Below are 12,562 nucleotides of genomic sequence, written 5' to 3'. Positions count from 1 at the left end.
GTGCAGTCGGGCGCGGTGCGCCGCGTGATGGACCCGCCGCAGCTTGCACCACGCAGCTGGCCCGCCGGCTGCATGGCCCCTCGCCTGACACTGCAAGACTATGCTGCCCCAGCGTATCCGGGGCCTGCGGCAACCGGCCTGCTGACGTGCCCTCCCTCCCTGCCGCCTTGCGTCCCCGCCGGGGTCTTTCTCAAAGGCTCGGCGTCGAGCCGATGTACAGCCACCCGGCAAAGAGGTGGGCGGCCAGCCTCAAGATCGTCACCACCTTCGCAGGCTTCGAGGTGCCGCGGCCTTTGGACCCATTAGTGCATCTGGTCGGGCCCGTCGACACGCACGAGAATTCAATGGTGCGCTGGCGCGCCGCGCTTTGGCACTCGTGTGGCGCGCGATGGGGCGGCCTTAGGAGCGGCTCGGCGACCCCCCGTGTGGATAGGGTGGCAGCGAGCTTTCTTGGGTGCAGGGCTGAAGGGAGGGGCCGTTTGACATTCGCGCGAGCACGGTAGGGGTCAGCCTTGCGGATGAAAGCCCGCCTGCCTTGTGCCTGCCAGGCGTACCGACCGCTGGCGGAGGCCGCGCGCTTTTGCATCTGCCCTGCCTGCTTGCTTGCTCGGAGTCGTGCTTGCGGCACGCATATGACTGTCGACGCACGCATGCACGTGCGCCGCACGCGCAGCTGACGCCCGAGCTGGAGGCGTTTTTGGAGGGGCGGCGACGAGTGGTGTACGTCGCCCTGGGCCAATGGGTGGTGCTGGCACCGCGCGACGTGCGGGCCTTTGTTCAGGCAAGCTCCCGCTGGGGTCGTTGCTGGTGGTACAACCAGCAGAGCTCGTGGGATCCTTGCGCGGCTGCCAGCGCTGTGGGAAGCTCGTATCTGGTGACAGCCTCACTGGCAACCAGCCGCAAGGGACTTTCTACGAAACTCCTGGAAGGCAGCCCTGCTCTCGCCGCCTTGCCCGACGCTGGTGCTAATGTGCGCACCTCACCCTTTTCATGGTGACGCCCGCTTCCAATCCCACGCACGCAGGCGCTCGAGGCGGTCTTAGAGTCTGGCCTGGCCGACGGCGCGATCTGGGCGACTTCGCCGAAGAACGCGCCGGCCTTTGAAGGGGCCGCGCTGCCGCGCGGCGTCCTGCTGCAGCGCTGGGTGCCGCAGGGCGCAGTGCTACGCCACGCAGCGACGGCCGCGTTCGTGTCCCACGGCGGGATCGAGTCGTGCCACGAGGCGATGAGAGCGGGCCTGCCGATGGTCATCATGTGTGTCCAAGGTGCGACGCGTCTTTGATTGCTAACCATTGGAGTGGACAGATACCTCGCGGCGATGCATCAGCCGCTTTCAAATCCGCCAGTCCCGTGCCGGTCCTGGGGCGCGCTGCGCAGCAGGCGGCGTGCGCGCGCAGGGCAGCGGTTGCCGAGCAGCCCCACGATGGGCAGGCATCGGTATCCGCAGGAGCCCTGGATTCTGAGGGAGGCAAGGCCTTAACACCCCCGCGCGCGTGCGTGCAGGCGACCAGTGCACCAACGCTGCCAAGCTGTCAGAGCTGGGCATGGCCGTCGGACTCACGAGGTGGGTGGCGCTCGCTTCAAGGCCGCACTTGCGGGCTGGGCCTGAGCGTTGACCCAACCTTTCGCTTTTGCGTGGCGCCCCTGCAGGCGCATGTCTTGGGGGCATGCTGCCCTTGTCTGACGGCAGCTCGCTTCTCCCTGACTAACTACAGGGGCGACGTCCGGTCTGGCGCGCTGGGCCCCGCGCTGACCACGATCCTGGAGGACAAGAACGGCAGCTTCCGTGCAGCCGCCAACCGCATGCGCGGCCTGGCCGCCATCGCCGGCAGGCGCTCCAAAGATGCGGCCGCAGATCTGCTGGAGATGGCCCTGAATTATGGGTGGTCCCACCTCATGCCCCCCAGCAGCCGGATGCCGTGGTGGGCGGCTTCAAATGCTGATGTCATCGCTGTCTGCGCCGCCGCCGCTGCGGCCGTGCTGGGCACGCTGGCCGCGGCAGCTGTCATGCTCACCTGGCGAGCGCGGGGTGGCGGGAAAAGGGAAGGCGAGGCCGAATTCCACGCAAAGAAGCGGGAGTGATGCCAGCTTTGGCTGCGGTGTGTGCGTGCGCGGGTGTTAGGGCTGTGCTGTTGATTGAGATGGTATCATGCAGGCCAAAGCAAGCCCACATGCAAGCAATCATATGCTTGCTTTTCACCACTCCCACATGCAAGCAATCATATGCTTGCTTTTCACCACGCCCTCTGACAGAACTTTCCACCTATGTCATGCTTTAGGAATTCTCATGCGGTCAAACGCCCCAACTTGCACCCGGCTGACAAACTTCCATTGTTATTGCTGTCAGCACTTGGAACTTCACTTTGCTGTCAGCGCTTGGAATTCTGGTTACAGGCGTGTGAACTGTAAAAGCCTCGCCCCAAGTCCAGGAAGGCCTTACGAATCAGGAGTGTGTTCGCTTGCTGAACAGCGCCAGGGTCCAACCAACGGCAGGTGAACCCCTCACGGCACCCTGCTGGCACGCAGTGAGCTGTTAAAGCCGTTGTGCCAACGCAGCTGCACGAAGGCCAAGGGGGAACCCAAACACACAACAGACAGTGACGTGACAAGAGGCCTCAAAGGGTGCAGGCAAGGGGTGCCAACGAAATCGGAGGAGGAGCGAGTGTATGTGACAATGAAACACAAGCATGAAGTGGCTCGTGACACCAAGCAGGAGGGGGAGGATTGCGGCATTGCTGAGGAGTTGATGAATGAAGGGATACAAACTTATTGCTCTGACCAGCCCGGTCCAGCAATGCTGCACGGTGTCTTGAAAGCACAGACTCTGCAGATTGATTTGAAATTGTGAAAACATGTAATGCAATCCGCTGCCAACATGCAACAAAAGAACCGTAACAACACCACCAACTGCACAAGTAATTGAGGCAGAACCTATGTCGCACATCTTGCAGAATGTATGCCCAATGTGTCCAATACTGTCCAACGCCAGAGCACTCAGCTCACAAGTCACCAGCGCCGCTGCCGCCCTGCTGGCGCCTGTGGTGCTCCTGCTGCGCATGCTGCGGGCTGCGGCCTCGCGTGTGCGGGATCTTGGCGTGCAGCCACTGCATGATCGTCCCGAACGCATCGTTCTCAACTTCCACATCTCCAATAACGAAAAGGCCTGAGCCATCCGGCCGCCCTGGATCGGTCCGCCCGACTTGCTGGCCGCGCCGGCGCTGGCGCGGCAGCGCCGCGGCCGAAGTGGCGGCGGCGCGGGGGCCGGCGAGCGGCCGCCTGTGCGTGCCGGCCGCTGCCTCCACGGCGCGTGCGGTGGCTGTGAAGCCCGAGCCGCCGCCTTGCCCTCCACCCAGCTGTCCATCCAAGGCAAGCGCCGCGGCCCCTGGCAGCAGCTCGTGCCCGCCCACTGATTTGCGCCTGCGCGTCTCCGCGATCAAGGCTTCAAAAGCAACCTCATCAAGCGCCGCGGCGCCCTCGCGGCCCCCGCGGCTGTCCAAATCCTGCCTTCCGCCATGCTCGTCGCCGTCGTCGCTGCCCGCGCCGCGCCCCGCCTCCCAGGCTAAAGCATCCTCTCCTGCCCGAGCCTCTGAAAGCAGGCCAGAGGATGTCGCTTCTGGGTTGGTGGTTGCGTCACGCTGATGACTGGACGACGGCAGCAGACCCGCCAGCTGATTGCTCCCTGCGTAGCTGCCTGCAGCAGCGCCCCCCGCGCCCATAAGAGAAGTGTCAGCGTCATCCCAAGACGCCTTCTGCAGGTTGGCCTTGACCAAAGCCGCAGCGTCGCTCAGGATGGCAGGGTGGTTGAGGCTGCGCCAGGCGGGAGCAGGAGCGGAGTGGTGGACTATTATGTATGTGCAAGTCTGTGTGAACGTGCATGATGGTGTGTTTGCATCTGTGTGTGTGTGTGTGTGTGTTTGTGTGCAAGGGGGTGTCAAAGGGGATTCCGTCAGCCCAAAAGTAGTTCGGCAGGCCAGTGATGGCACAAGGTTGGCGTGAAGCAGGCTGACGGGGCGCGTGCGGCAGAGGATGTGCAAGCCGTCACACAATGGCTGGTTGGTTTGGGGGGGGGTGCTCATGCAGGCCGCCAGGCCGCCTGCCATTCACCCTCTTCACAGCTGGACACTCACTACATGAACCTGTGCATGAGCCGCAGCACCCGCGTGTGCATCCGCAGGTACCGGTCCTGAGGGGGCGGCGCATGCAAAGAGGATGTACAAGCAACAGTGGCGAACTTGATGGGCAGTGTGGCGATGCTCGACATATCACTGCCAGAATCGACGTTCGCAGATTCATCCAGCCAGCTCCAGCACGCAAGTGCCGTCCTTGCACTGGCGGCCGCCACTAATCGGCCGGACGCAAGCGTTCAACCTCGGACCTCGGGAATCGACAGCAGGATCTCTGGTATCGCATGGAGCATGCCCTCCGCCACGCGCACGCTGAAGGAGTCCCAGTCCATCAGCGTCTCAAACAGGGTGTGCACTGCGGGCGGGGCGCGGGCGCCGGCGCACATTCAGGATAGATTGGACGCTGCTTCGCGTCTCGCGCATGAGAGGACTTGCGGGCTTGCGAGTGGTGACGCACAAACACATGAAGCTTCTCAAGGACTTTAAGGGCTGGTTGGCAGATTCGCCCTCGCTCTAGCAGATAAAGCGCGCCGCCCACCGTTGTCCATCACGATGACGGGGACACAACCGTGGAGCACGGCGTCTTCTGCCCGCGCGCTGAAGCCGTCGCCTGCGGTGCAGTGCATAGGTGGCGGCACGACAGATCGTGGGACTCACGACGATGGTGGACATGTTAGGGGATGGCGGCCAGGTTGCAAGAGTCGGCCTAGGGATTGCGCATGAAGGGCCACGCAGCTGGGTGCAGATATTTGCGTATGGGGAGCTTGGGCAGTGTGCATGCAGCAAATGGGGGGTTTGCCACTCGAACGCCGGCTCGTCATCATGGTGAAATCAAATACACAGGTCGATTTTGCGTGCCAATGTGACTGCCAACCTGGTGACACCAGGCAGTACTTGGCAGTGGCCAGGTGACGGCTGTAGTCACCAGGGACGTCAGCTGCAGGCAACACACGGGTGGCAGCAGAAGCTGTGGAAGCAGCCATACGTCTCAGGGCCGCAACAGTCGAAGGTATGATTGCGTTTCATCTTGTCAATGCCACACGTTTGACCAGATGCAGAAGGTACCACTGCACCGCGTGGGCGTCCCCAAGTTTTGTTTCGCAACAGGCAGACGCAGGGGGAGCCCCTGCGGCGGGGCTTGTGGTGGCGCACCCCTGTCGCCGATCCTGATGGCATACTTTTCGGCCCATCCATGCCGCAGCGCCAGCTTATACAGCCGCTGCCTGATGCCTCGGGAGTAGTGCTTGAGCCGGTTCTTACCGACGTCACCCCTGCGCTTGCGCACAAACACATGAGAGGGGACAGGCGACAGGGGGTAATGTTTGTCGCGGGCAAAAGAGATACCAGAAGCTTCGCGGTCAATAATACAGTGGGTTGGCTGGAAGGGTAACAACGAACTGGCGACGGACAACCCTGCCTGGCGGCGCACCGGACGGGCGAAACTGAACATTCGTGATGCCAGCAGCAAGCGCTGCCCTGGGTGGAGCGAACGGGCGGCAGCGGCGCATATTCCCACGCAACAGAGCGGGTTCCTAAGGACCCCAGCGCTGCAGCCAAAAACGCGCCTGAAGTACAGCAGGGTGGTGCGCTCCAGCAGGGGGGCGCCCATGAGGGGCGAGAACTCAAGCTGACCGGGCGCCTTGACGGCTGGAATCACCAGGTCCTGTTTCCCGGGGCGGTTGCAAAGTTAATCGGGGGCTTTTTCGCCGTGCGTTTGGCTTGTGAGGGCAGCGCAAGGTGCCGAGAACATCAGCAAAGGCTGGCCAGCAGGAGCCTCCCAGCCGGCGGTCTTCATAAGAGCAGGGAGATGCACTCTTCAACAAGTCGCCTGCACAGCTCGGTGCATGAAATGAAACTCATGCAGGCAACGCCACCTCGTAATCGGCGGCTCCGACAGTCATGAGGGCAGAGGGTCAACCTGCGTCTGCCTACCTTGCCTGGGGTGTAGCAGGGGTGGCCTGTGATCAAGTGCGTCCAGCCATCCTTAGTGAGGGGGCTTGCGGGGTCCCGTCGCTCCTGTGTGTAGTTGTCTGCAACTGCAAGACGGCAGTACGGCAGTGCAAAGGAGGCAAGGGGTCAAATCAAGAGCGAGGATTTTTGGATAGACACGACAAAGGCGTGTCTGACAGGGACTTTGGGTGGCCGGTCCCCAACACACGGGACGCTGCAGCGGGAGTTTGCCCGTGGGGTTGAAGGCATCCAGTGCAAGTACCGCAGCCTCGGGGCGGGAGCCAAGCCGCGGAGCCTCACCAAACGCCGTGTTTGACCGATGGTCAAGGTCCAAGCGCCCCCAGTGTGTTAGGATTATTGAGGTCGTGTAGACCTCTGTCGGGGCCCAGCAGGCGCCCTCGTCGTGGCTGAAGAGCCACACGTGGTCACGGCCCCCGGTGCGGTTCCAGTAGGGGTAGGCGGACTGGATGTGGCGCAGAAGCTCAAGGGTCATCGCAGACGCATGGCGCACGCGGGGGCCGCCTGCGGCGGGCCAGGAATGTTGAAAGAGGACATGCGTTGCTGCCACTATGACCAATAAGATGCAGTGTTCCCTTTGGCCATCCACAGGTGTTTGACAAAGTGCTTCACCGGGACGGTTCTTGTTGCGTTATGATGCTTGCAGACTGCAATTGCAATCATGATCTGTGCTGCAGCCAGCAAGGCCCTGACAAACTGAGCTGCACGCTCCTGGGGGCCTGCCCCCGGGGCCTGCTGCTGCGTGCGCACCCCACCATGGCTGTGCCAGAAGGGGTAGTCGGCCCAGGCGTGCACCGGCCACATGTAGCAGCTGGTGTACGCCGGCACATAAAAGAAGTCCGCCTCCTCTGGGTCCAGGGTGCGGTGGGGGCTCTGCAGCAGCAGCTCGTGAAATAGGGACTCGGCCTGAGGGAGTTTTGGCGTGATTTGAGCGGGAGCGCGCATTAAGTTGGCATGGCAGTGGCACAGCAGGAGTTGAGTTACGGAACGGGTTGTGCGATGGGTGCTGCAGGTAAGGTGCTGATCAGGCCGCAGGCTGGCGCAGCGCAGATTGGAGCGCGCAAGCCACCCCCCATAACACTTTGACTAGTCTTCGCGCGCTGTTGTCTGATTTTGCAATCGTGCCTTGTATAGCCAGTCTTTGGTGTATGTAGTCTTGTTATTGGCGTCAAACTGGCGCCACGTGCACGTATTCCTGCGGGGTGGCGTTTTGCAGGTGAGCCAAGCAATACTTGGACAGCCAGGTTTCATGGAGCTGTCAGACCGATGCAAAGTTGTGGGGGGACTTGTGCTACGTCAGAGCAAAATTTCAAAGCTCAACCACTCGATCACTCACCCTTCAACTCTATACTGCAGCTGCAGGGGAGAAGCGGCGCAAGGGTCGTGTGTGGGTCAGGCGGGGGGGGGGGCATTCCTTACATGAGGGGACGGTTCACAGGCAGCGCACCAGCATGTGGATGGGCAGGCAGGGTGTGTGCCAGCTGGTAGGGTGGCGTATTGGCTGGCCAGCGAGCAGCCCCGGCCTCACCATGCGTGCAGCGTACGGCGCAGGGGTGTCGTAAACGTATATGAACGGCCGCCGCCTTGTAACCTCCGCGGCCTGCTTCAGCGACGCGGGCGGGCGCCGCACAACGTCGCCAAGCCATGGCTTGCCCACTACACCTAGCGCGCAGAGGTCAGATTGAGAGGGTCAGCGGCCCGCAATGACGAGAGGCATGCTCCATGTAGCATGCATGGAAACAGAGCTGTGTGGCTGTGTTCGCTGAGGTAACGGCGGGCAAGCACAATAGCTGCCACTTGTCCGCATGGCATTCGGTCCACCCTGAGCCCAGCTCACCCCTGGGGACCTCCTCCTGCGACTCTGCCTCCTCACCCTCCACCCTGCCGGCGCAGTCGTGGCCAAACCAGCCCGCGTGGCATTTGCAGAATCCGAGGTTGCAATCACCGTGGCCGCTGCACTGGTTTGGGCAGAACATCTCGGTGGGCTGGTCGCACAGCGGCCCTGCCAGGCCGTCCAATGAGCACGCACATCTGGTGCAAGAGTGGTGAAGAGGGGCTGTGTTGGTGCGGCGCACTGGGGCGGGGTGCACACAGCAGTGCATTTGTTGGGGCGCATGCATATGCGAAGAATGCATACATTGTGGCAGCAGCAGCAGCCGAGGCCGGCATCAGCAACTCTGGCGCTGCCGACATGCGGGTAGACATGCGCGGCGCATCATGGCTGTGATGGGTCTGACCTGTAAGCGGGTGTCGAGGAGTTGCACCAGCCATGGGATCCGTAGATGAGCTCATAGGGCACGGTACCCCACTTCACTGGTCTGTTTTCGGCGTCCTGCAAGCCACAAGGAACAGTAAGAGTGAGGGATAAGGGTTGGAGCTCACACAAGAGGTGGCTGACCAGCCCTGCATTGGACGATTCTGCGACGCTCACAATCGGCTCGTCGCTGGTAAAACATCTGCGTGCGCCTGGCACCACAGAGCAGCGTTGCTTGCGTAACAATAAATCCAATGGGGCCATGCATGGAGGCGACCCTCGCTCCGCGGCCCCCTCGCCTCGGGGCCGCTGCTCTCTCGCAAACGGCCCACCTCCTTCGGTTTGCAGTGCTCTTGCAGAAACCGGCCCGCCCTGATCGGCGGCGTGCCCGGCGGGCTGCCAGGGGGCGCCGGGACGCGGCCGAACTTCGGCCCGTCACAAAAGCAGGCGCCGATGTCGTCGTCGCAGACGCCTGTCGAGCAGGCGGCGGGCGCAGCGGGCGGCAAGGGCGGGGCGCCAGTCTCCGCCGATGACCTTTCCGCTCATAGAACATGCAAGACACGATCATTTCCCGCGTCCGCGGCTCAGCTGCCAGAGGTCGTCACATATGTGCTCCGGCTTCTTGCAGCTGCTAGTGAGGCCGTCACAAGGTTTTGCACCCTGATCCGCCGCGGCGCCCCACCTGCGCAGCGCGAAGCGGTCCAGCCGGGCACCATCCAGTCGGCGTCCCGCTTGTCGGGGCCGATGTGGCTGGCGCGCCCCTGGCCGGCGCGCTCGGCCTCGTTGTAGCGGTTCGTGCAGGGCCGCTTGTCGGGCGCCGCGCAGTCGCTGCCGCCCCAGCCTGGGAGGGTGTGATTGCGATGAAACTGGGTTCCAAAAGCCCACGACTCCGACGAAATCGGTGGTCCGCCGCTGTGTGGGCGCTTGGCGCACGCATTGGTCTGGGCGAGCAACACTCCCTCACAACCCCAGCTGCAGCTCTGCGCACCTGCTGGGCAGTCGCAGAGGCCTGTCATGGCATTGCAGACGCCCATGCCGCTGCATGCAGGCTCGCCGGGGCATGCGCGTCCGTAGGCCGGCGGCGGCTTGAACGCCTGGGGCGGTTGGGCGTAGAACGCCTGGCACCAGTGCGCCTTGAGCAGCCGGTCGCACCTAGCCCTTGCTCGGGCGGCCCTGCCGGCGCGTCCTGCAGGCGTATCTCTCGATGCGGCGCCATGCGTGGCTTCATAAGCGGCCGTCACGCCGGTATCGGCGAGGAGTGCCCGTGGCGCGCGCGTGCCTTGGGCCGCGCGCTCCGCAGCACTGCACTGCCGAGTTGACGCCGCCAGCAGGAGCAGCATCACCAGCGAGATACCGGCCATATTATCTTTTATTGTAAGATTCCTTGGTTTATTCACAAATCGGGGCACTCATCTGATTTGCGTGCCCTCGGCGGACCGGTGCATGAGTGCACGGGCAACCCGCTCTCCTAGCACGAGTGACTCTCCGGGGTTGAAGATGATGAGAAATCCAGTATCAATATCTTCAACCTGGCGGTCGCTTCGCAGTGTTTGGCGTGCGATGTGCTTGGGTCAAGGGCGGCGTCACTGCTATGACGCGCTGCTGCTCTGCAGCTCCATGACTCCTTTTTGGAGACTTAAGCAGATGTAGGACAAGTTGAGACCTTGTGCTTGTATTACAGTCGATAGCTGTGTTGATTCAGCAACACGGAGTGGTTCCGCACATCACGAGACTCCCGAGTGCAGGTCAACAACACGCCGGCGGCTCAAGCGCCCCCCCCATTGCTCCCTGATGCTGGGGGAGCGAGGCGATTGGGGGAGAGGATGGGTCGATGGGCGGTTCGATGCTGTTTCATCACAGTATATCTCAAGGCCGAGCTTCACGCACGCAGCTGTGGAGTGTCATTGTTGGGCGCCTCCCACGCGTGCACTCATTTACCGGGGACGGAGGGCAGGTCCTGCTGTCATGGCGCCAAAAGCGAATGGCTTCCACACGTGCATTGAGTTCCCCAAGTTGATGCACCAGACAGCATTGAACACAGTTTGATGTCGCACTGATACTGGTATGCCGGGCCACCGCCCCCTACAGTACCTGCACTCCTACAGTACCTGTCAACCTGGGTCCTGTGCTTGTCTGCAATCATTTCATTCCACAAAGCAACTACTGAAAAAGAGATATTTCAGGGTTCCCAGAATCATCTCTACACTTTTCCATCGCAGGAAGCCTCTGGGCTGCTTGCGACAGCTTGCCACATTTGCATGCACAGCATGCTCAGCAGCACCAGCAGGAGCGCCCGTCCACTTTCCCAAATGGTCGCAACCCACCAATCAGCCTCGCAGATGACCCACGGAGGCTGAGATGTCATGCGCTTGAATATTGAGCGATTAGCGTCCAGATTGGGAACAGATCCCCGGAGCGCGGATTTGTCTGCTGGGTGCTGCTGAGCGGAAAACAATGTCAGACTCGTCGTCTTCTGCACCTGAGCGTAGCTGAGATCCGGGCCAACGCAACCAGCCATCGACATGAAGGGCTTCGCAAACGCCGGTGCCCTCCAACCAGGTCGGCACGCCGCTCACTTTCCTGGTGTGATTCATGATAGCAAGTGCAGTTCTGTGAAGCACCTTCGACGTGACGCTGCACGCCCTACTGCAGGTCGCCGACTGGCGTCGGCGGTGTGTAGGGCGCGCTCTTCGGGCTTGGTGGATGCACCATACGCGATCTCAGCAGCAGGGCCTCGAAGCGGATCAGGCACGGATGACGGCGGCGCACGTGAGGCTGTCAGCAGCCAGTGGGCGCGCGCGGCAGGTGCACCCGCCGGCGCCGCGACCACGCACCTGCCGCTGGGCAACTCACGGCATCTGAAGCACAGCAGGCGCACCGCGCGCCGGCTGGCGCAACAGGTGGCACGGCTGGAGCGCCGTTTGAAGCAGTTACCGCCCCCTGACCCCCAGCCTGATAATCTGCTCGGCGTCAGCAGCAGCAGCAGCAGCAGCAGCAGCAGCAGCAGCAGCAGCAGCAGCGGTGTTGGGGAAGTCGTCCCCGCGCAGCCGCCATTGGGCAACGTACTCAGCCCTGCGTTGTTAGACTTTGAGGAGGAGGCCACTGCAGGTGCCCTGGCGTGGCAGGAGCTGCTGCAAGGCTCGCTGCTGCACGCACGGCGGTGCCAGGAGAGGCTGCAGCAGCTGGAGCCCACAGACATCTCTGCAGGTGGGTTGCGGCGCTGAATGCAGCCGCCGCCGGGTGCGTAGCATGCGTGAGGACCCAGACGCTCCCGCACTTTGGCGGGGTCCCTCGGGGCAGCCCTATTGGACTTGCGGCACCCGCGGCGTCGGCTTCACCAGCGCGTTTCGCCAGCGGGGCCCGGTCGCGCCAGGAGAGGAGCTTACGCCGCAGCCGGGTTTGCGGCCGCCGTGCCCATGCAGCTGCAGTCGCAGGTCGGGCGCACGGCCCGCTGCCTGCATGCAATGGGCAACGCGCGCGGCTCGTTTCGTTGCGATTCCCCCTCTTCGCTGCCCTCCGCCCTCACGGCAACAAACCGCGCCTTGCTCTGACCCCCCTGTATGCCCCCTCCTTACTTGCATCCTTGCATCCGCCAGTTGCGTCGCGCCTCGAGGGCCTATCTGACGCTCTAGGCCTGCCACTCAGCTTGGTGCTACGCCTGGCCGCCCGCCACGAGCCGCTGCTGCTGGTGCCCCCATCCACGCTGCGCCGCCGCCTGGCCGTGCTGTCCCAGAGCGCGCTGCGCCTGGCGCCGCACGACGCCGCCGCCGCGCTCGCGGCGGCGCCGGAGCTGCTGGCATGGCCGGCGGCGCGGCTTGCGGCGGCGTCGGAGGCAATGTGGGCGGCGCTCTCCGCGCGCGGGCTGCAGCCGGCGGCGGTGCTGCAGGCGCGGCCAGACCTGTTGACGCAGTCTGCGGCGGCTGTGGGTGCCAAGCTGGACGCGCTGCCGGCGCTGCTAGGGCTGCCCGGCAGGGCCGTGCGGCAGCTCGTCTCGCGGCGGCCGGAGCTGCTGCGGCGCTCGCCCGAGCAGCTGCGGAGCAGGTGGGCGCGTCGGCCGCGCTGCGCCGCGCCGCGGCGGCCGCGATGCCCGCTAGCGACCGGCTCGGCAGCCGCGACCTTGCCTGGGGCGGCGCCACTCGCGAAACTGCATTTTCCACAATGCAGCCTCAGAATCCGCACAACAAGCCCCACATAGTGACGCCCCCAACCTTGTACG

The 12,562-nt window shown here is 63.3% G+C and overlaps 2 protein-coding genes across 2 annotated transcripts in view; one reads left to right on the top strand and one right to left on the bottom strand.

Annotated features, from left to right (window-relative positions):
• The window catches only part of MNEG_1799 (UDP-glucuronosyltransferase 3A1), a gene marked incomplete at both ends in the record, with an annotated part of 3,820 nt that extends 1,738 nt beyond the window's left edge, over nt 1-2,082 (top strand). The window contains 5 exons of the mRNA XM_014049718.1: nt 197-347; nt 674-763; nt 1,025-1,265; nt 1,504-1,564; nt 1,716-2,082. Coding sequence (XP_013905172.1) covers nt 197-347; nt 674-763; nt 1,025-1,265; nt 1,504-1,564; nt 1,716-2,082 — 910 coding nt within the window. The remainder of the gene's footprint in view (nt 1-196; nt 348-673; nt 764-1,024; nt 1,266-1,503; nt 1,565-1,715) is intronic.
• Nucleotides 2,083-4,363: 2,281 nt separating this feature from the next.
• On the bottom strand, nt 4,364-9,362 carry MNEG_1798 (exostosin-like glycosyltransferase; the record flags this gene model as incomplete). The annotated part of the gene is made up of 13 exons (XM_014049717.1): nt 4,364-4,479; nt 4,663-4,734; nt 4,999-5,061; nt 5,277-5,400; nt 5,665-5,787; nt 6,057-6,160; nt 6,375-6,596; nt 6,848-6,998; nt 7,621-7,754; nt 7,930-8,050; nt 8,679-8,818; nt 9,029-9,187; nt 9,335-9,362. 13 exons carry the CDS (start codon nt 9,360-9,362, stop codon nt 4,364-4,366), a joined length of 1,557 nt encoding a protein of 518 aa, XP_013905171.1.
• Nucleotides 9,363-12,562: the final 3,200 nt, after the last annotated feature.

Source organism: Monoraphidium neglectum, assembly GCF_000611645.1.
Source record: "Monoraphidium neglectum strain SAG 48.87 unplaced genomic scaffold scaffold00189, whole genome shotgun sequence".
NCBI classification, from domain to species: domain Eukaryota; kingdom Viridiplantae; phylum Chlorophyta; class Chlorophyceae; order Sphaeropleales; family Selenastraceae; genus Monoraphidium; species Monoraphidium neglectum.
Note: the sequence above shows the minus strand (reverse complement) of the source record. Positions and strands in the feature narration are given on the sequence as shown.